Genomic DNA, 24,504 nt, shown 5'->3' with positions numbered 1-24,504 from the left:
TACAAAAACCCTTCTTAGTTCAAAGAAGTATTATAAAGTACGTGAAACCAGTGGGGTTTTCACAGCTTGTCAGAATATATTAATAAAAATGAAAGGATGAACTTCTTAACATTGTCAAAGAGAACATTAAAAACAGCAGTATGGACCTGAAAAGTTTGATTCTGTTTTCCTCACCCTGTATAACCAACTCAAATGTTTCAAGCTCTTTTAACTTGTTGCTAAATGTTTATCTACACATGCTGTCAGAAATAACCTTGTTAGGAAGGTGAAGTTGGTGTCTCAGCAAATCAGACCCATGGAGTAGGCGTTGAGTGGCCTGTGACTCGCTTTCCTTTTTCTCTTTCAGCACCATCAAAAGGAAAAGTGAGAAAAACAGCACAAACATTAGTCAAAGCCTGAATTTAATCCCATGTCCTACAGGAATAATTTCATTACAATGAAAGCAGACAGACAGTATCTGTAGGGTTTTTTGCTTTGTTTTTGTTTAAGCAGTGACAATTATATATCTAATTAACATAGCCTATAGCTCTCCCAAAGACCATAACGTTTAATAATCCCTTTAATTAAATGATTAATAGGAAATGCAGGGGTGGTTCTTACGAATTACCTGATTTACCATCACTGAAGACAGATTCTTTTAAAAATGGCTACAAATGCCTTGTTCACAAAAGACTTTATTATCTAATGATGCATACTGAAAACATACAGAAATCTGCATGGTCCACTTTACATGCAGCAGAACAATCTTCACTTTACAATAAGTAAGTGTCAACTGTTTTATGCAAGAGACAACACTTTAAAGTCACATTTCTTAAAGAAAAGCTTCATTTACAAAAGAAATAAAAGGTAAAGAAGCAATTACCGCTTTTAAAAAGCAGCTGCTTTGTTCAAGAGTGGAAGGTTTATGCCTGTATTGAAAGACAACATGATCACAAATAATGAAAACAATGAACAAATGAAACACTTTTAGCATAAAGCAGTACACTTTCAAAATGACATACAAATAGTTAAAAATCTCATTATGTTGTCTATCTATCCTTTAGATATAAGGTCTTTCGAATGAGATCCCAACATACGTAATTACTAAATGAAAACTCTTCTGTAAGTATTGGTTCTATGTCATAGTGAACTGTATTTAACAAAATGTATACAAAGTCTATAGCAAGTTGATTAAAAAAATTAAAGTAATAAGAAACAGTACACTGAAGGCGCTCTATCCATCAAGTGCGCACTCTCGAAGTTGTAAATGTGATGAACAGAACAGAAGTTGTAACTATGCCACGGTTGCAATGCCAGAAAATAAAACAAGATCATTTATCAAACATGCAGGGAATTCTGCCACAATGCTATTGTCTCTCATTTGTCAGTTGTTCCAGTAAAATAACAGCTTAAACACCGGTGATGTTGATGGGTTAGCTTACCTTCAGTGTACTGAAAGTTGTACACAACCTGCTTTAAAAGAGGAGACCATCCCTGCGGGCAGGCTCAAGAAGGAACAGACCCCCTTCGGCACTGACTACACCAAGGGCATGCTGCTGTGGCCTGCACACACACACCTAGGAAAATGTGAATATAAACAGCATTTATGCTGGCCATTTTTTAAAGACAAAAATGAAGCCAAGTCTGCTAAAAACAAATCAACCACCCAGTATTACTGCTCTTTTTTTTTCTTTTTTTTTTTTTTTTTATAACAGATGCTTTTTTCTTTTTATAATATATACGAACTGCAACCATATACATTAGCATTGTACTTCTGTGCAGTCTTGGCAATTAAAACAGTTCTACAGTGAAAATTTTCACATAAGACACAAAACAGAATTACTCTAACATTTCTAAAAGAAATATCAGCCTTGATGTTAATTCAAATGTATCATTTCTTCCTCAACTTTGCAGGGGAAATATTTATGTTTATATACATTAATAACTGCTGTGAAATTTCTTCAGTCTTTGTATCTTAATTACTCAAACCCTTTGAACTTCTTCATCTGGTTTAAATTTTTTCCTGGATGAAGGCGTGCTGCAGAGCCTGGTTGATGCTAATCCGTTTAGCTGGGTCTAACATTAGAATCTGGTCCAACAAGTCCTTTAGCTGGTGTACTTTTTTACGCTGGTCTTCAGGGAGTCGTTGGCACCCAATCAAGTCTGCTAAAAGGTCCTTGGTTGGATTAATGGTGCTCATAACAGTAACTTTCTCCTACAAATACAAAAATGGCAACCTTGTAGAACAGAAGTAATGCGCAAAACCCCTATCCCTTTTACAGTGCTTCAGCAGCAACTTTTCTGCAGGGTTCTCTCATGTCTGATCAGCATATGCCCTTCGTCATCATATGGCCTCAGAAATCCTCATGCGGGCAAAGGAAAAGAGTGGAAGTAATGCTGTCAGGGGTAGGCCAGGCTGCATCTTTCGCCAACAGCAGGTGCATACATGAACCTAACATCAGTTAGGTTCATCTCAGTTAACTGAGAACATCAAAATTCCACGTGGAAAGTTCCCGTATCTGACCACTAATTCTGTGATTCTTGATAAATATACTATGTTAAAATGATACAGAAAGTAACAGTGACCTCCTCCAACGTAAGCACATCATACTGAAGTTGGACAGCCTTCTCTAAAATGAAGGCAGAATTTCTTTTATTAGTAATTTAAGGATAGATTATGTGGAGACACCCTGTATGCCTACCAAGATTAAACTTAAGATTTCTCTTAAACACGGTCCTAAATCGTAGGAAAAAATCTCTGTTGCCAGTTTATAACTATGTAACCTGTCCATACTGCTGCAAAAGGACATTCTAATAGTTTATAAAATCTTATTTTTAATTAAGATGTCAAGATACGTTTGAAAGACCATAATAGTAGGAAAGCTTGGAAAAAGTAATAGGTTAGTCGACACATGAAGGACTTACCCTTTCTGTCACTTTATCTACTTCTATATACATAAAGTTGAGATTTTGATCAAAGTGCTGATCTTTGAACACACCTTTTCGAATCATCTGGAAAACGAGGGAGAGGCAAGAGTTTCAGACAAGTTCTCTGTGTCTTACAAATTCCACAATTAGCATCAATGTCTACTAACTTATTGCAACATGAATAATTTAATACCAATGAAAAATATATCAAAAGGACAGTAGGAAATGTCTAGATTGAATAAAAAAAATACAGTTCAAACCAGTTGAAAAAGGACACAGTATCTTCCATTGACTTACGTATTTTTTTTCAGGTCAGTGCTTAGAAGATTTCTGCTTTCACTTTATACTTAGTCTATGAAAAAGAAGCTGTATACTTTCACTTCGTAAGATTTTAAGTCAATATAAATTATACAGTCAGAGCGATGTCTGATATTTACTTGCTGTTAAGAGAAGATGTATACGATAAGAAACAGAATTCAGGGAGAAAAAAGAAAGTATGTTCTACTGTTCATTATGGCAGTTTCAGATATTAATTAAAAATCATATACTTATTTTTCTTACCTTGTTTGGCATCTTTCCTTTGAGATCCATGGCTAGTTTCAACATATGGTTATTGGTTTTGCCAGGAAATAGTATTTTTCCTGTATAAAGTTCATATAATGTGCAGCCTACAGACCACATATCTATACCATAGTCATAGATTTTTCCTATAACTGAAACAGAGCAATTCCAGTTAATTCCATAAAGGCAGCCTTAAACGATATAATATCACAAAACCAGACAGATGAAAAAATTCTGATTTGTAAACTATATTGGTGCTCCTCCTCATAGGTATAAGTGGTCGCCATAAAAGGATGCAAACCTTTTACAGTATGCCTATTTTAGAAAGGGAGGTTTTTACCTAACACCCAAACTAATCAGCATGAATTAAGTTAGTAAAAAACAAGTCAGAACAATACCTCTAAATTAAAACATAACTATAACCAATCAGAATGACTTCTCCCTGTTCTCACTGAGCTGACCACCAACATACACAAAGAGTCACACAAGCATGCTTTCAAAGTCTGAATTTTTGACTGCCATCATATTTCCAGAGTGATGTTTTGCTAAGACCAAACAGAGAGTAAATTCAAGTCAAATTCTCATTTGCTAGTACTGGTATATCCTGCTACTGCTTATGATACATGTAGCCAATCCAAATGTACTTACTAATTTCTGGAGCTCGATAAAATCTACTAACTAGATACGGTGTGATGTCATTATCTGCAACATGCGAAGCTGATCCAAAATCGCAAAGCTTTAATATCGTTTTAGACTCATTCACCTGAAAGTTAAACATAAATATCCGTTAGCACTATTTGCAGACAGAATTGCCAATAGCACTGTGAAAGTGACAATACATTTAAGTCAGAGAAGAAAAACATTCAGCCTTTAAATTGGAAGTTCTTCACATATTTCAATCCTTCCTCTCTGTATTCTAAGGAAATTGTAAAACTTTCTTAAATTGAAAGTGACAGTTAATGTCTTCAGTTCCTACAAAATACAAAAAAGGTCAGTTTTGTGTACTTTTCCCTTACCAAAATATCTTGGTGGACCTGATTTCATTCAGATACTGAAATTGTTATTTTAGACTTCAACTCTACTATGCAGATACCATCATAAAACACATAATCACATTCATGCTTACATAGTACATTTTATGCTGTGATTCAAGAAGAAACATTGTAAATAAATAAAAATCTAGTTTGTCACAGCATGACACAAGAAACGTGTTGATTCTCTGATGTAGCGCTCACACCTGCTAACCAGAATGTTTAATGGAAACTTTAATGGAAACAGAAGAGAAAAAAGGCGTTAAGGACTTTTCCCCTTATCTCATTCACATAAACAAAATCTCCATCCACACTCAAACAACCTACTTCCATTTTGCAGAAAGCAAGAACATTTTTCAACTATTGATGGAAAAAGTCCCAAGATTTCTCCTAAGGATACTGTCTTTCTTTGGAAGATCTGCTTTCTATAAAGACAGAATTGTATGCAGGTTTGTTTGAGAAGACTGTACTAAATAAAAGATTTTATTTAGATGCTGTATTATATTTCTTACTATTTATACCACGATAGCATTTTATATCAAAACGTGAACTCTTAACATTTTCAGTTAAAGTGAATTTTGACTTCATCTAAATTAACAGAATGATATTAATTTCAGATACTTAATTCTACACTACAGACTGTGCAAAATAAGTTTCAATTATTTATTACTTACCAAAATATTATCTGGTTTAATATCTGCATGTAGGATATTGCATCTTTTAAGAAGTTTTAAAGCCAGGAACAACTGCTGGCTGTAGGAACGCACAGCTTTAATATGGAGTCCAACATCTTTCCCGTACTTCTTCAACACCTCTCGTAAATTCATACTATTAAAAGAAAGAAAGGGAGAGAGAAAGAATAGAAAAGAGCTTAACAAAGAAAAACATAGCGGCCTCCTAAACTGTAAGACAAACTTGAACAAACCAGTTAGCTTTAGACATTTTTGGAGAAAAGCAGCATTCAACTTAACATACATACATACCGCTCTGTTAGCTACAGCAATGAAACAAAAATGCTGGTCAATCAGATCTATCCTATACTGTGTCATTACTTACTAGACTGGACTTACTTAGTTCAGAACACATTTTTAATCAACGTTAATTTGAGAGGATTTATTTGCACATGAACAGCATTTTCTTAACAACTGTAAAGCCTTTGTACTCGTTTTCCTCAGAAATAAATAAAAAAGGAAGTACACAAAAAGATACAAGTTGAGGAGGCGATTTTTTTGTGACTTAAACAGCAGATAAAAAGACGACAATTCCAGGACAAAAACATCATTGGATATAAATAATGTACAAGTGTGTTACAAAGAGATAGTGCAGCACAAGAAAATAATTTGTTGTATGGCTTATTAATGAAAATATAATTGTAATTTCATAAAATTTGCATTGCTTCAGCGTATAACTTATCTTCACCTCAAATATGGCAAAAATTAAAATATTACATACACAGAAAACTTAGGATATGAACAACTGATGTCTCTAAGCAGGAATGGGAATTAAGGCAATTAATATATCCAGATCTATCACAGAACAGTGTCTACAATTAACCTGTCAAAACAGCTTAACTATTTAAAGAAAAAGTGAGCGTGCAAAGAAACCACTGTAACAATTTTATTCCTTAGACTGTTGTTATGTATGTACTCTTCACAGAATATACAGCATTTGCTGAACCTCTCTGGGAATGCATTCTTAATCCAAACACTTAAAATAAAGAATTACGAAAACTAATAAAAATATTGCGACACACACAACACACACACACAAAAAAAAAAATCATTAAGAGCAGCACTGGTGAGATGAACCATCTTTAATAATACATTATTTTGTCTCAGATATTGTCCAGGCAGACAGTTCACAATGATACTTTAAGTAAATCAGAAACAGTTCAGTAGTCTGTGGATTTGTGCCTCCAGATATATATTTTTTTTTTTTAAAAGTTGCTTGCATTCTTGAATCTTGGCAATAGAACAATGTATCAAAACAATAGCCAAAACCAGAAAGGTAAAGATCATGCAATAGTATTTTACTTTTTACAGAGAACCCCAAACATTTGTCATCTTACCTGAGTGGCTCAAATACCAGACAGAGATGTTGTTTGTGGTAGAAATGTCTGAACAACCGTAGACAATGAAACTTGTCATCAGGATCTGCATCATTGAGCTTCTTCAAAAATTCCAGTTCTTTTAGGCCAGTTTTTTGCCTGAAAACAAAGAAATACGATTATAAAACAAAATCAGTGAAATTCTAATACTTTTTTAAAGTCTAGACATTCACTTGCACGATTATAATTATCCAGAAATTAGAAGTGTCTTGTCACTACTTAATGAACCATGGCTTAAAAAAATCACAACAGTGGTTTGCTGTCAGTGCTTACACATTGGGTAAATTTATTTAATTCTTTGATCTTCACTGTGCCTTTGTAACCTGCTTATCCTTTCCTTCTCCCTCCCAGTTGCACGTAAAGCTAAAATTAGATTTCCTCCTGTAATACGACACTTTAGTTTCAAACAGCACTCGAGAAGTTTACTTTTTTAAAAAAAAGTACTTAACCACGTAAATTATTTAAAAAAGTTTTAAGCTAAACTGACTAGAGTCAAGTAGACACCCAAACTGATTATCTATACAACATACCAAGCTGAAATAGCTTACCCCCCCCCTTTTTTTTTTTAAACTTTTCTAGATACCTATTCATATAACTCAAAATAATCCAGTTACACAGCAAGACAACTTTTAAAACTTCCAAGGTAAAATGCATGGAAAAGATTTTCATTTAAGTTGTCTTTAATGGAAGAGGACATAATACATGACTGTAAAAATACTGCAGCAGATACTGAAAATGAATATTATAGACAAGTCCTCACATAACGCAGTTTAACAGATCATACTTGTTAATGTTCACTCATTCTGAAAGACCTCAAATTTTTTCTTATTTCAACAGGGAGAGTCTCATCCCTTTTTATGTAACTTATAGACATGCAAACATATAAGAGAATATACAAAAACAATGTACGGAGGTCTTTTTCTAAGTTGCAGATTATCAATTAGGATCCAACCCATAGCCTGCCAAATTGATTTGGTCCATCAAAACAAAATTTTTACAGTCCATGACTCCCATCTCAAAAATTTTAGGGCTGGGCAGGCCTCATAATTAACTGTAACCTTGTTTCTTGCTACCACTGTTCCCTGCAGTTTTGCAAATGAGAAAGTGCCTGATGAAAATGTAAGTACCCTTCTCCTCTGATAGCTGTAAAGAAGTGTGGATACATAGTCCTCAAGCGCTTCCCATTATCTGGCTCATATTAGCAGAAAAGGCAGGAATCACAGCTGTAATCTGTTACTTCACTTGAAACAAAGGGAGATTCAAATCACATCATGAAAATCTTCCAACTGTTACATATGCTTTATTATTATTAAACAAAAACATTACTTACATAAGTTCATTGTTCCTGATGATTTTAACCGCTACTTCTTGGTTTGCTCTTGCCATGTCCCTGGCTCGCACTACGTTACTGAAGACTCCCTGACCAGTGTAACCATAGACATTGTAACGTTTATCTAGAACTTCACCTATATTAACACCTGAAGGATAAAATCAAGCAATTTAAAGTTATGAGTGACATACATAATGAAGCTTTTTATGAAAAAGAAACCATTCTGTATAATTCAGAAAAACAGGATAAATGGTATAATCACTTAATTTCATAGTGTACAATGTTTTATATCACCTAGCTTTGTGGAAATTATGGGGAACAAACTGTGATTCTCTAAGTCTGCAGTCTTTTTATAACTGAGGTTAAAACCTGCATGCTCATTTCATCCATTACATTACACACTCAGTGAGGGCACCGTGGTACATTTACATTAGAATAACATTTCAGTACTTCTACATGAGGATCTTTTCCATTCAGCACCCTCATTCTAGCTATCCTTGCAAATCAACAAATACAACTTACGGTAATAGCCTTCTGCATCAGTCCAGTTATCCCTGAGATTGGGGTTTTCTTTGAAGTCTTTTCCAAACCCAGCAGCCCTTAGACGAGCACTCTGAAATAAAAAGAAAAGTAACAGCTTTGCTTGTGTGCTCTATGTTTTTCCTTGATGTTTACTTACCAAAAGCCCTTTTTTCCTACTGAAACACTGTTCCTCTCCACTGTACAAACCCACTTATCTTGTAGGGGAGAGAAACTACTGAACACAAAATGCTATTTACATACCAGATCAACCAATATTATTAAACATAAATGGGCAAAGTTTCAATTAATACCCACAAGGAGTTTATACAAGTCATGTTAGAATGCACACTTTGGACCATCTCAATAAGACTTTTTACTTACAGTATGTTTGTAGTAAAAAAGTTCAGCAATTTGCAAGGAAAATCTGACTGTTTAAGCCTTGAATTTCTGTTCATTCAATGCCACTTCACAGATTTCATACTATTATACTTATGAACATAAAATTACTACAATTGTTGTTAACATCTCTTAACAGACTTGGCAACATATTATCACAAATTCAAATCTATGAGCAGTAAAGAATATCTTCAATTGAACAACAGTTTCTGGAAGGGGGAACTGCTCATTTACAAGCCATAAAAATCCCTACTTGTAACTTTCAAATGTTTACAAACGCCTGCCCCCCCCAGCATTTATCTTTTTCAGAGGGGTCAAAGGGGTTTTGATCGTTTTTATGTTATTATTACCAGTGTTACTAGAGTGACATCATGGCAGCCTTTTGTCACCAATGCTTCTGTCATAGCTAACAGATTATATCTGCCATAAACCAAAATTAACTGGAGAATTTCTAAGTTAAGAAGAAAGCTGTTGTCTTGACTTATTTCTCGGTGTTGTGCATCAGCAACAATGAGGTCCATTTAGAGAGAATGGCAAGTAAAGTCTCAAAACCAGTCACTGGACTGCCAATATTTGCAGGCCACTTCAGCACATTTAAAGAAAAGCTGCTGGAATAGTACAAAAGTAAAAAGAGGAAATGTGTCTCTTTATCCCAAAAAACCCCAACCCACCAAACAAACCACCACCACCACATTACTCCAACACAGCATCATTAGCAAATTAAAATATCTTACACAGACACTTTTTAATTAACCATACATCAACCTCTGAAAAAAGCACATATTTAGAACAGTGCAGCATGGTAACATTAACATAAAGCTTAACTTACTTACAAGTTTGTTACCGTGTGCCGTTATAGGTCCTATTCAAACAGCAGGTGAATTCCCCAATTGCTTACTCTGGTAAAACTCCCACTACTTTCAGCAGGTTTTCTTTCACTGAAATACTAATTAAGAACTACTTTGTCTGCCTTGGCTGATCAAAGGATTCAGAACATACTATCCACTCAGTTACACATACTTTTACAAATCAAAGTTCCCACAAACCTCAAGTGATAGTAACTCTCTAACAAAAATCAAGCAAAAAAAAAAATCGCACATTTCATCTTCAAGAATTACCTACATCAAAGTATGCAGCGAACATATCATCTGATTCGGTGAACATATCAGGAGCTAGCAGTTTCTTCTGAGCTGAACCTTAAAATGAAATTTAGATTACTCAACATGAAAAAGACGACAAACTAATAACTCTGTTACCAGTATAATTTGTGACTTGGTATCCTTACAATATAATCTAAGGCCAGTATGTTGGCAAACAGGTAGCTCTACTAATGTTTCTAGCAAATACCATTTTACATTCTAGAAATACAAAACTCAGATTGGTTAAGTTCTTCAAAGCACCCAAAAATTTATACCTCCTTGAAAAATTAAGTATAATAGCTTTCAAATAATTCACGCAGCAGAAAGAAACAAGTATGTGCTTACATGATCCCTACAGATAATGACTATATATAGGTAAGTATAAAAGGAAATATAAAATGACTGTGTGTATATATATAAAAATACAGACATATTTTCCAATATAGAAGTTCAGGCTTTTCTGCTAATCACACGGTATTTTACTAAAAACCAAAGTTGTAATGCCCAGAAGTTGTTTCTTTGGAAAATGTTTTCAACCCTGTCAAAAAGGACCTTGTATGTAGCTTTTAGTCAAAGACAATGTTAACTATTACGTTCCAGAGAAACATTTTTAATGTGGGCAAGATTATCCCTTTCTCACCTTTTAATCATCTTTAAAGACCCAAAGACATTTTACTTTGTTGATAAGATAAAAGCAAAGAAATACAAATTAAGTACACATTAGTGAAAGCAAGTAAACTTCAAACTATTTCATAACACACATTATGGTAGCATCCCTTCATGACCACGGTAAATCACAAACACTCCCTTTAGGGTATTAAGCAATGGAGAAAAATAAACAGTTGACCTCAGATGCTTCAGGTCTCATGATGCATATAGCCAAACACTTTCATACAAAATAACTAGACTGAAATCTTCTGACAGCATCAAAAAATCTCACCCATCATGCCTACACTGTTGTTTCAAGGTACAGACCTGTCACCTGACACTATGGGGACACAGGTTACACCATTGTTTCAAGATATAGACCCAGCAACTTCCTCAAATTTTCTTTTTAGTTCTAGTTACTCACACTTGCACTGGGCTACAAGGAGTTATTAACTAGTTCCTTAGCAACTTACTATCCTGGCTCTACATGAGGTCAGGATATAAATAAAAAATGGCTCTTACAAAGAAAGATGATTCACTGCTTCCATCTGTTTTTATAGCCACCTCCAACCCAGAATCCTACCAATATATGAAAACTCCCAGATTTGAGTGTAACTGATCTGTTTTTAAAAACAAACCTTTTTCATATCTTAAAAATGTCTATGTAGTTAACAGTTATATTTTCATATACTTTAGTGGACAAAATTAGAAAGCAGTACATGCTTCGACAAAAAAGGAAAAAGATATTGTCTGTTACACGTAAGAAGACTAAGTCTAAACTTGTGGTATGCAAATAAAGGAAAAGTGCATAAGATTGCTCTCCTGCAATGTAGGTGGAAAGAACTACCTGAAAACATACTGCTCAAGGGAACACCAGGACAAACTACAGAGCAGTACACCAGTCCCAAAGAGATGCAGCTTTATCACTTCAAAGAGAAGCATCCACTAGAAGATCGCATATTTAGCCCCCGAGGATACATCTAGCACATGACATGAAATACAAACTAGCTGTCCAACTATTTCCTGAGGGGTTGGGCAGGTTTCACAGCCCTTGTTAGACAGCATGCTGTTGCAATTAAACTGTAAAGAGAAACTGAAGTAGTTAAAACTAGCTCAAGTATGACCACACAGCAACTAGACACACCTTCAACTACTTGGAACATGTACAGTAATCCACTTTCAAAAGCCAAAAAACGAAAAAAAAAGGCAAATTTTCAATATTACAGGGTGCATTGGAAGATGCTCTGTGTTCCTTTTGCCACAGCAGGCACAATGCAGGTTTTATATCAAGATGTATTTCATTTCAATATTACTGTACAACAGATTATGTGCAGGGAGGAAGAGGAGGAAACAGCCATTTCTTCAGCAAGAAGTTATGCCGCCAAAATGCACTTACTAGCAATGACTCTCAAAAGCCTTCATCATTCTAAATGACTACAGACCCACCTATATTCTTCTGACACAGTGGCTGCGACCAGAAAAAGGGACAAAAGGGGCATGGTTTCCAACCCACCCCAAAATAAAGACTAGGACTATATTAAACTTCTAAGAAAACAACACGCCTAAGGGAGAACAAAAATTTGGAAGTTAAAAAGGGTGATTCTTGTTTATAAAGACAGACATCGTTATTTGCTCTTCCAAACGTATAGCATGAATTGTGTTAAGAGTTATTGGAAATAGAGAGAACATGTTCCATTCATATCATCCTCCTTAACAAGCAAGCTTTATTTTCATGTTATGTTTTACGTACCATAATATTTGTGGAAACATTCTCAAATTCTGTCCAAAAAGTCAATCTACTTCCAAGTCTGGAAGTGTATAAGGAAACTAAGCAAAATGTCTGAGCTTTCATAAATTGCATTATACAGTGAGATTTCAGATTCTTACCGTTGTTCTGTTCAACTGTCATGAGGTTGTGCTTGGCTTTTACTGAGGCCTCAAATGTGTCCACATTTTCCCGTTCATACTCCTTAACATCAGCAGCTACTCTTTCTAGGATGTCATCTGGCGAATTTGAGCGACTACGCGTACTACTTTGAGGACTGCTTGGTTCAGATGGTACAGATATATTACTGTCTTCTGTCTGGCCTTTGTATTTCTAAAAAGAAATTTAATTATTAATCTCACCATCACAGCTTATCACAGTTTAAACATTTTTATACTCACCCTTTCAATGGTTTGTGCTAAACCTTAATCTTTGCTTTCATAATCACCTACATCTCTAAAGGCAACAGATTATTTGCAGAATGGGATACCGCTTTTGAAAACTCATTTTGCCACAATGCACCACAGCCCAGACCATAAAATAAGACTGAAAAATTCATGTGTCCCCTTTAGGTTTTTACATTTCTGTAAAAAGTGATTTTTATTGAAGATGAACTATTTTGTTGTGCGTGACAAAATGTCAGTAGCAATAGATTTATTACTAAACCATTCTGGCACACAAGTATTGAAATAAAGTCTTTAAGGAAAAATTAATTATTTTGTATCTTACATCCTAGAATCTTTCCCATTTTTATTAGTGTTATGGTACAGAAAAGTAGTTTTTAGATTCAGGTTTTTTATTTGAATTGGAAATCCTGTTCATTCATTCATTCTTGTTGAAAAATTTCAGATGCATTAAAAAAGTTCAAGACAACACATTTACAATTTTTTTTTAACCTAAGTAGTATGAAATTATACAAATGTCACTTCCTCTCCCAAAAGGTAAAAATCAAAATGAATAAATGCTGATACCACTCAGTTATCAAGGTCGAACTATTCAATAATACAAGCAGAGGTTTCCCATTTAGGGAATGAAGCTCTGGAATTTGCTTCCTGCACGGACCAACAACAGGTGTAACCGACCTTCAAAAATAATTTACTTTATATGGTTTTGCTCAGTCACAGTTCTGAAGGATTTTAATATGGGCTTTGCATAGAAGTCAAATGATGAACAGTATTTTTAGTGCTAAGTAGCACATTATAACCGGTGTTTTTATAACTAAATATTAAGTAAATATGCTACAGCATTTTGCTTACATGTTCTAACTGTGTGCCAAATCCCAACTTTAGAAAAAGATACCCAACTTGTGCTGTAGAATTACATCTCCTTTGGCCACAGCTCCCTTTCAGGGTCTCAATCACATAGTACCTCTCACTACTGTTAACCTTCTTACCAGGAGTAAGAAGTTCATCGGAACTCACACGTGTAACTGGATACATTATCTACGTTCATGAAGGGGGAACCCATGTCAGTGGCTTTATGAAGTTTTGGAAATGGACAAGGACAATTTCTACTTGAAAACTGACCAGTTAGGTTAATTGATATGTAACTTAATGCTATATTGACATTATGATATCAATGATACAGCTACAAAGAAAACCTACAGGTTAAGGTAATTGAAAAACATTTTTAACATGTCTTAGGGCTGTCAGAGAACGTTTAGCTGTAGCACAAAAATTACTCACAGAAGAGTTACTTCAGTCTTAAAAGCAATGCTGTTGCAACAGAAGCATGAAGTTTAACTGAGACTAACATTTACAATAAATAAATTGGAAAAAATACAGTAATAGTGATTACTATAATAATGTAGTAACAGGCTAAGAACCTTCCTTTATCACAACATTTTACACTAAAAACATAAAATTAGTTTCTGTAACCCACATAATATAACCATGTACCTGAACAATTGCTTGCCTCTGTAATCTTCTTTGTCTTATCTCTGCTTCTTCATCCTCTTCTTCCAAATCAAAGTCTTCAAGACTATAAAAATATAATTATTTTTTATGTAACATCATAAATGTAAGATTATCTACTGAATTTTACCAAATGCAGTTCTTTGGCATAGAAAGCACACAATATATTAAACAATAGCTGTTCAACTGACTCAGAAAGCAAAGGTGTATTAAATCCCTGTGTGTATACTTACATCTCCTTACAGAGAAAATTTATCTTTTGATATCTCACTGGGACTTTGTGTATTTCATTTTAACTGCAAACAATTAACAGTAACTGTTTTTAAAGAGAAAAAAACCAAAAAACCCCTTGTTCATTTCATTCCAGCATCATTCTTCCTTAATAATTTGATTAAGAATGCATACTCTTGTGCAATTGGATTAAGTAGACATTTAGCAAATATAAAAACAATTTGCAGATAGCAGTTAATCCTTTCAGCTATTACAGTTTTTCTCAAGCAATAAGCTTGAGGAAACAGACCAATATTTTCACAAGATACTGATCAAGTTGAATTTAGAAACCTAACAACATAGCATCCCCTCAGGTCTACCCACTAGCCAACAGGTCTTGATATTTCTTGCATACTCCGAAGTTTTTCAGATCATCCCAACAATAATTTGACAAGATCACAAGTAGTAAAACATGATTAAGGTTTTAGGTGACAACCCAACAACTACACCATGAAGATAAATGTCCATTCATTCTCAGTATCAGTGGATCTGTATTTTTAGATAATCAGCAAAAGTTAGAAATTAATTCTTACTTTTCATCTGATGAAGACTCCTGTTCAGCTTTCATACCCTCAGAAAGACTACCTTTAAATTTGTCTTCTTTAACTTTGCTTCTGCTCCTACGTCTATGGCCACCACGTGACCTGGACCTCCTTCGAAGGCGAGATCTACTTCTTCGGCCTCTATCCCTGGTAACAATAAGAGGGGTTTGGGTTTTGGGGGTTTTGGTTTGGTTTTTTGAAGAAAAGGAGGAAAATCTACTCATAAAACATAAAGATACATAATGACTCCAAGTAATAAAACAAATGAATTCATGGAGGACAATATGAATGCAACTATGCTAGCATATATAAATGTGGACAAAAAAATGCATCATCTTTTTACACATAAGATAGCAATCTTTACTCTTTTAGTAAGATTTTACAAAATACATTAAAAAATGCAGTGTGTCTTTACCTCCTCCGAGGAGACCTACTCCGCCTTCTTGGAGATCGGCTACGTCGAAGGGGTGAACGAGACCTCCTTCTAATGGGGGACCGAGACCTTCTTCTGGATGGGGACCATCTACTGGGTGGGCTAACATCTTTTGATCTTTCACGTCTAGACAAAAGATCATCTCTGGTCCGTGTTCTTAAAATAGAGGAAGAGAATGGTAGTAAAATCAGGAGCAAGCTGAAAACAAAAATCACAGTTCTCTCTAAAAGTTCCCTTTAAAATCTTACTGCAGGTGAGGGACCACCAGACGGGCTTCTGAGGGATGGATGGATAAGTATGCTGCCCCTCCTGTGTGTGTCTCCCCACCCTGGGAAATATGTGCCTATACTTAGGTCCAGTTCAGGACATCTCTGGGAACAGAGCTGGTTAATTACTACCACAAAGCTAAGAGGTTTTAAAACAAAGCTTGCGTTTAGGTCTTACATAAATAGTGGCCTGTTTTCATGTTTATCAGAAACAGTATTTAAACAATAAATGAAACCCAAAAACTAATTTTTGAGAATTTTCTCAGCAACTTTACAACAGAGTGTTGAAATTTAGGACCATGCTACTCCACAGCAATGACTTTAATGTCTATTTCAATTTGGGCACTAGAACTGGATGGGTTCAACATTTCACACATTCTAATACAGCAGCTGAAAACTAAAATTCTTAATTAACGTGTAAACTAACCCTTGTCAAATTAAAAAATAATTCAAGTTTGACACTATATACTATTCAAAATTTGTTCATTCTTGTCTATACAGATTCACAATTATTCAAGGAAAAAAACTGTTGATGGGACAACTATATTGAAAAGCTTAATTGTATTCCACGACAGCAAGACTTCAATCAAAAATTGGAAAGGATAGAACTTAAAAATATTTAACAACTATTCTAATGAGGCTGCAACAGAAATTCTTGGACAACATTTCCACACCATTGTTCAAAGAAAATGTTGCTACTCTACTTCTCCCCCTCCCCCCCCCTTGTTTTTGTTTTAAATCAAATTGGGACAACTTATTTCACATGTTATACCTCATCAATGAACAAAATCTCTTGGGTCCCAAAGATTAATTCCACCCATCCTGTAATGGTTTTTTGTTTGAGACTGCTGTATCAGCTTCAGTTACCTTAGCTACGTATAATGACCAGGCACACAGAACTGATGCAAAATAGTAAACAGTGAAACAGAAGGAAAATTTATGCACATGCAGAAGTACTGGCAGTTTCTACAAGAAATTGCTGTAGACCCAAATGCTGGAGCAGACTGATCCCTTTACCCATTTAATTTACGTTATGTTCTTGTGAACAATATTACACAAAAAGTCACAGGATGAACTGACAGTTCCAGGTTTCCTGGCTAACAAAGTGGTTGTACTGCCAAAACCCAATCAAAATATCCGTAAAAAAGATAAATCAGTTCAGGGATCACAGGTATGAGATAAAAAGTAGAAGCTGATTAAGAATTCATAGTAACATCACATAATGAGTAACTTCAGTCAAAGACCTGAGAAGTATCTTACATGATTAGAACACTGGAAACAAACATGAAAAATAAAATTACTGGGAATTTTTGGTTAAAACTGTTCATTAAAGCTCCTGAAATTCTCTGACAGCCTGAGTAGTTACAGGTAGTTGAAACTCCAACATAGCTGGAGTTAGTTCAGGATGTCCCACAAACAAAGAGTATTCCTACTGATTTGCAAACACTTCCAGCAGGAAATATTTCTTAGTAGTCCCCCACTCACATGCTGCTCACCACGGTGTTACAGAAGTATGAATTTGATAGCAAAATTCTAGACACATGCATCACTTGAAATAGCGTCTAGACAACTAATCCACACTGGCTGCAATGCAAGCTGTCATGAGAAATGAAAACTCAAAGACGCAAAATGCTACAGAAGAAGAGTCAAATACTACCACAGAATCATAGAATGGTTTGGGTTGGAAGGGACCTTAAAGATCATCTAGTTCCAACCCCGCTGCCATGGGCAGGGACACCTGCCACTAGACCAGGCTGCTCAAAGCCCCATCCAACCTGGCCTTGAACACTTCCAGGGAGGGGGCATCCACAGCCTCTCTGGGCAACCTGTTCCAGTGCCTCACCACCCTCACAGTGAAGAATTTCTTCCTTACATCTCATCTAAATCTACCCTCTTTCAGTTTAAAGCCATTACCCCTTGTCCTATCACTGCCTGCCCTTGTAAAAAGTCCCTCTCCGGCTTTCTTGTAGGCCCCCTTTAGGTACTGGAAGGCTGCCATAAGGTCTCCCCAGAGCCTTCTCTTCTCCGGGCTGAACAACCCCAACTCTCTCAGCCTGTCTTCATAGGAGAGGTGCTTCAGCCCTCTGATCATCTTCGTGGCCCTCCTCTGGACTCACTCCAACAGATCCATGTCCTTCTTATGTTGGGGGCCCCAGAGCTGAACGCAGTACTCCAGGTCAGGTTGTGCCGATACATTCCTGATTCACCAGAAAGCAGTCAGATAAACTGCTAACATTTACAATACTTGCTTATCTGGTTAACACCACTGAGACCATCCTCCAAAGCACCTGCAGTGTTGCTAAGCAGTAGTACAGACAAATAAGCTGATAATGCGCCTGTAGAAGACACCCCACACTCGAAGCCAGAGTAACCTTCAGTGATGCAGGCAGAAAGACTTTCACATTTATTAGGCGCTTATTTACTGAGCTAGATCTTTGTGGTTCCAATACACGGTTTTAAATTCATACTTCTTTGTTCATAATTCTCGGAGTGGGTGGAGCTAAACCCCATGATAAAAAGTTTTAAATTATTCATTATCCAAAAGTAATGAACTCTTCTGCCTGTTGAACTTCTTACATTTAATGAATTAACTTCCAAAAATGCATACACTTATATTGTTCTCTGCTTGGGAACTTAACCATCCAGGCCTTATCAGCTGCAGAGAAGGAGATGCTAGTAATTATTGTCTCATGGTTTATATTAAATTTCAAGGTAACTGCTTTCATAGGCTAAATTGTCTTTTCAAAAAAAAGCCAAGACTAAAAATACATTAAAAAGATCTCCATCTTTCTCCTTTAAGTGTATACAAAATACGGTAATGATATACAACAGACCCATAATGAAGCAACACTACCATACCTCTAGCAAATGAAAAATACAAAATATTTTTAAGAAAAAAATTACTGTGAGAAGGACATCTTGATATAAAAGATGTGCTTACATTCACACAGGCTGACTCTATCATTAGGGGTGTTTTTGTGGGGGGAACGGGGTTAATTACCCACTTTTAGCTAACACTGATATGTAAGAGTGGAGGGGACTCTCACTACACAGAAATTCCTGAAAGCAACAGAACTATTAACTAAAAAACAAAATAGAAGCCAAATTCTGAATCCAACCGAGTGACAAAAAGGAGAAACTGAGCTACAAAACTTATTCCCAGTAATGGTGTGAGCAGCCAATAACTCAGCACTTTAACAACCAAAGCTGAATTTGCACATCTGACAGCTGGGGGGCGTATTTTTAAAAAACGGAATACATACAAAGTAAGCTCATAATATAATGCACAATCTCATTACCCTTTTTAATAGCTATTTTCAGAATAAAACAAAGAGATAAACACCAAACTAGAAGACAGTTAATCCTGTAATGCATTTTTGTGATGGTTCATGACATCTTTAAGTTACCTGGGAGAAGAAAGACGCCTCCTTTCTGATTCTCTTCTTTTCCTTTCTGCAGATCTACTCCTCACTCTTCTAACTGGAGACCGAGTTCGAGAGGGGGATTTACTCTGTTTAGATCTACGATCATTAAAGAGAGGGGATCTGCTTCTTCTTGACTTTTCGCGTTGTTTGGGAGATAAGCTTCTTCCTTTTGGGCTACGGCCAGGTCGTCTAGGGGACCTGTTTTCTTTCCCTGAAGAAGCATCTTTAGAAGGAGATTTAATTGGCTTTTTTTCTTTGTCAGTCTCTGATCTCCTAGGTTTTCTATCTTTGGACCGTGATCTTCTATCTTTGGATTTGCTTCTTAGTTCTGTTGGAGATTTAGATTTTCTGCCACGATCTCTGCTTTTGTTTTCATTTACAACCGGAGACTTTCTGCGATCTCTTGATTTACTTTTATCATCAGCCTTAGTTCTATCCTCTGGGGGAGATTTAGACTTTCTGTTTTTCTCCTGAGATCGTCTTTTAAGCATTGGAGACCTAGATTTCCTTGTCTGATCTTGAGACTTACTTCTCTTATAAGGGCTTTTGGATTTCCTCCTCTCTTTTGACTTGCTTCTAGTTGTCTTCTCTTTGATTCCATCAACTCCTACCTTGCCTTTCTTTTTGTCAGATCTGTGCCTAGTCCTTTCTTTTGATTCACTCTTACTTCCTTTCTTGGAACTAGTTTTATTGTCCACAGGTTCTAATTTCCCCTTAGTGTTTGACTTAGCTGTAGGTCTTGTTCCATTTCGCACTTTTTCATTAATCTCCCCCTCTTCTTCAGATCCTGACTCATAACCTTGTAATATTAATCCCATCCCAGACTGGACTTTTCCTTCCATTAATTCGTTTTCAAGTTCAGCTTTCAATAATGCTCTTTGTTTCTCCAAGTCTTCCAGAGGAGCTAAAAAATCAATTTTAGTTCTTTTAGCTGGTCCATCTTCTTTGTCAGAGGTATCAGCTACCTCTTTCCGTTTATGTTTCTTATGTTTGTGTCTGTGTTTATGTTTTTTGTCCTTATCTTCTTCTGAAGAATGTTTATGCTTCTTGTGTTTACTTCGGTGTTTGTGTTTCTTTTTTTTGTGTCGGCTGTGTTTGTTCTGCGGTTGGTCTGCCTCTGATACTTCCCCATTTTCTTCATTTACACTTCTCTCAGATGCATCAGCATCCTCAACCCTGCAAAAAATAAAAGCTACAGATCAGTACTATCAGCTCACTGCAGTCCTTAATCCTGTGTTGACAGTCTTTTTTATGATAGAAACTAACGCATTTAATTACCTACCTTTGGGAGAATTAAAAATATACGACTAATGTAACTAAGTTATAATAGCAGATACACTTCCTTATGAACAGACAGCTATGACTGCAAAAAGAAATACTACGGAAGGAAGATACAGCAAAAGCACTAACAAAACAAAACATGTGGGTGAAATCAATGCTTATGCTTTTAGGTTCAATACTGACAGTATCTGTTAATAGTATACAACAGTGCTGCACATTTATGCATCCCGTCAGTCCGTCATCTATCTTATTTGCTGCTCCACTCCGATACCTAACCCAAGCTATGCCTTTTAAAAGTATTTTCAAATGGCAGAACACAGTTGTGCTCCAAAGATCAAAACTTATTTCAAGGGATGATGCTGACCATCTAATGAAACCATCTTGCAAAATCTCATGCAGTCAACTGATTCTCTTAACTGCAATTTCTTTCTGTAAGTGTACACACCTGTTAGAAAAATCAAGAACTGTTCTTACCATGCATTTATATTACTTATGCAATACAAGGAACACTACTGAGGAACAGGATAAATTAAGGAAGTCTAATTTCAGAAAAACTTTCTGATAGTATACAGCAGACTATCAGCTTCCCAAGAAAAAGGTGGTAATCTTTAGAACTGTAAAATGGCATTGGCCGAAAAAGCAGGAAATAACTCTACAGCAGGTTATTAAAATAATAATGTACAGTGTTTCTTCTAAAAAAAAAAAAAAATTCAACTAGCTAGTCACAGGAACAAGCAATTTAAACTGTGCACTTAGTAACTTCAAAAATTATAAAATTAATTCCTGATGTTATGCATTCACTTATATTATCTTCCTTAGACACTGAAACTGGCTTACCAATAGGTTTTTTTTACATTGTTTAGCAAACACCTCCTGACCTCCTTCAGAACATCAACTAAATCACTGTCAGTGGTAAGACAGACATTTGCCTTTTGAAATCTGTTGCCAAATATTACAGGTGCCAGAGTTCACCTTTCTACAAACTCATCCCATCGAAACTACAGTTTCGGAATTTACTAGCTAACACTTTAATAACTTAAATATAGCTCCTTCTGTATCCCAAGCCTCATTCATTGGAAAAAAAATTCCCTAAACATGATGGTCAGGAGTGGTGGGGGGATGTACAGAGAAATCTTCCGAACTCTACTAGTTTCATACGACAGTTGTTTCTGAATATGATCAACGATCCAATAGAATAAATCTATCAGAGGTATTCTAAGCCAGGCCTAAAGGATGGCACTTCACTATAAATTCGATTAGTGTCTTCCTAATTAAGGACAGGACCTTCACACAGTACACAGTTACTGATTCTCTCCTGCTTGAGTTAATGCAAATTCTAGTACTAGTAAATAATCCAGACTTTTCTGCAACATACACTAAAATTATTTGCTAAAATTATTAACACTTTAGTGCTCTGAAATGAGAAACTTCCTAAGGGAACTGACTGTTTGAGTTAAAAATATGCAATATTCAGAGACTTAAGTCAGAATGCTGTGTTTTCTTTTACATCTTTACCACTACTTCTGCTTACTCAAAGCGTATAAAAGGAAGGGTGTTTTTCTTAATTGCTTCCTCCTGACACTCCACACCATTATGACAACAGAATATCAGAAAGAAAGAGGTCAAACTGCCTTAAAATGAGTTTGCTCTATGTTGCTTTTGGCACAAAAGACATGAAAAAGAAGGAAAAAGTATTCAATGTAAAACTTTTTCAACTTGGATTTGCAATCCAGAGCAAGTATGTCAGTGACGTAAGTTGGCTAAAGGGCAGAGAAATGTCACAAGGAGAATTTTAAGGGAACTATGCATCTTTCAAGATTTCTTTTAGTTGGATACAGGATGCTGTATAAGTCCCCGATTAACACATTAATGGTACTTCAACACATTATAAAAGTATTACAGAACAACAAAAATCACATCCGTTCAAGCTGCTCCAGGTAAGTCTTTCTTCTTTTAATAGCAGAAAGTAACACTGAAATCTGTAAAGAAGTTATTTTGTTATCCTATGTATTTTAATGTTATGTAATAACCTCACCTTACATTCCGTAAAAGCAAGGTGGTAGCAGAGGTGCCAGATGAGCTACATCACCACAGCAGTATCTCAGGCCACTACAGACTACTAATACAACTGCCAGCTTTCTTTGTGTTTGTACCTCAACTATAAAATTACTATTAACTTCATTAATAACCATGAAATGTTTCAGAGTTTCTTCACGTACAGGAATCTGTTTATTTGAAGTAATTCCATCAAAACATGGATAAACTTTTACTTCATTTAAATGCTTCAGAGGTGTGATGACATGGATGAGAAACCTTTTAAGAAGATGTCAGAAGGTGATGAGGCAGATAGGTATCTACATGTTTAGGTGCTAAGGGCTTTAAATAGAGAGGAATTGTGACATGATCTTGTTATAGCCCCACTTTTACTTTTGAAGTCAAGGAGAAGAATGATAGAAAGCTCATGAAGATTTGCAAAGAGATTTCACGCATCTTTTCCTACATTCAGGCTTCCTATCATCAGTTTTTACCTTATTACTCTTAGATAAGTTTCTGTATACAACACTTAACTCTCTTCTTCATGTGCTCATGTGTTTTACATGGTTCACATGTACATCCACTGCTCTTCCTCACCTGTTTTCTAGTCCCACGATTAACAAACAAAAAACCAAGCCTCAAATCGCAACTTTTTAAGGCAAAAAAAAAAAAATATAAAGCAGTTTACACGGCCAAAATATTTATATAGTGAAGAGGAGCAATAAAGTAAGCATTAGGTTGTCAACTCTCGGCAAAAGTTCCAGAGTAGAAAGCGTTCACGTGCTCGTGAGCGTCGACAAACCTAAATCTCACGACGCGAACAGGGGTGCCAGGACAATGCACCCCCGGAGCCCCGGTCCGGCGGGGAGGCGGCAGCTCGATCTTCGCTTTCCAACGGGAGCCGGGAGTTGCCAGTCATTTCGAGGGCTGGAAGGAGGGGCTGGCGGCAACAAATCGCTTTTTGCTTCCACCAGCACAAGCACTTTTTATAACGCGAGAGCGCCCGGGACTCAGGGGAGGTGGGCTCGCCGCAGGGCGGGCAGCGGCTCGGCGGCAGGCGGAGGAGCAGCCCCGAGGCACCCGCTGGCCCGGCTCCCCCCCCGCCCCGCTCGGACAGAGATCCGCGGTCCGCAGGGTGGGGGGCGGATCCCGGGGAGCGCCGGCCCGGCTTCGCCTCAGGGATGCCCGAGCTCTGCGGGACGCCGGGCACCCGGCCGGCCCGGGAGGGCAACGGCCTCGCCACCACGCGAAGGAAGAGGATCTCCCCCCCACACACACACTTCCCCTCCCTCCCCCCCACCAGCAAACCCGCTTCCCCGGGGAGGGGCAGGAGGTGCCGGAGCGGGAGCGGGGAGGGCAGCACCGGAGCCCCCCCCGAGGCGGGAAGGCGCACGCGGAACTGAGGACACGCGCCCGCAGGTCCCGGCTCCGCTTCCCCTCCCCCCGCCCCAGCGGGCCGGCTCGCGCGCGCCCGGCTCGCGGCCTCCTGCGCCCCCCCTCCCCCCTTCCCAGTGCCCAGCCGGCGGGAGGCGGCTCCCGCGCCCCGGCCCCGCTGGGCCGCCTCGCGGCGGGGCGGCCGGCCAGCCGCTCCTATAGCAACCCCTCTCCCCCGGCGCGGCCGCCTTCCCCATCTCCCTCCTCCTCCTCCTCCCTCGCCACCGCCACCCGGGCCGCTTCTCGTCCTCCCCCCTTCCCCTCGCCCGCGCTTCCCCTCCGCCTCCCTCCTCCCCGAGGCGCCATCGCGAGGAGCCTCCCAGCCGGTCTCTTACTCGGGCGCTCGCAGCTCGGGCTCCGCCGCGGCGGCCATTTTGAACTTCCAAACTCCTTCGCTGCCGCTGGGGAGACGCGGGGCCGCGGCGCACGCGCACGGAGGCGCCGCGGGGGAGTGGGGGGAGGGCGGGTTGAGGCGGGGGCAGCCGGCCGCCGGAAGTGAA

At 37.6% G+C, this 24,504-nt stretch overlaps 1 protein-coding gene across 3 annotated transcripts; it reads right to left on the bottom strand.

Annotated features, from left to right (window-relative positions):
* Positions 1-656: 656 nt before the first annotated feature.
* On the bottom strand, positions 657-24,386 carry PRPF4B (pre-mRNA processing factor 4B). Of its 3 annotated transcripts, XR_007766029.1 has the most exons (16): positions 24,340-24,386; positions 19,238-20,431; positions 15,547-15,720; positions 15,123-15,278; positions 14,305-14,386; positions 12,529-12,739; positions 9,977-10,050; positions 8,459-8,549; positions 7,937-8,084; positions 6,568-6,705; positions 5,174-5,327; positions 4,117-4,231; positions 3,469-3,620; positions 2,905-2,991; positions 1,422-2,194; positions 863-908 (listed from the first exon to the last, which is right to left on the bottom strand). XR_007766029.1 is itself a non-coding variant. In XM_050890799.1 (15 exons), exons 1-15 carry the CDS (start codon positions 24,375-24,377, stop codon positions 1,991-1,993), a joined length of 3,018 nt encoding a protein of 1,005 aa, XP_050746756.1. In that variant the 5' UTR covers positions 24,378-24,386; the 3' UTR covers positions 657-1,990. The 3 variants fall into 3 exon arrangements, 2 of the variants coding, with proteins under 2 accessions (XP_050746756.1, XP_050746757.1); XM_050890799.1 differs by having other exon boundaries at positions 657-2,194; XM_050890800.1 differs by lacking the exon at positions 24,340-24,386 and adding an exon at positions 23,373-23,400 and having other exon boundaries at positions 863-2,194.
* Between the last annotated feature and the right edge of the window lie 118 nt (positions 24,387-24,504).

Source organism: Gymnogyps californianus, chromosome 2 (assembly GCF_018139145.2).
Source record: "Gymnogyps californianus isolate 813 chromosome 2, ASM1813914v2, whole genome shotgun sequence".
NCBI lineage: Eukaryota > Metazoa > Chordata > Aves > Accipitriformes > Cathartidae > Gymnogyps > Gymnogyps californianus.
This window is presented reverse-complemented; position numbering and strand designations above follow the sequence as displayed.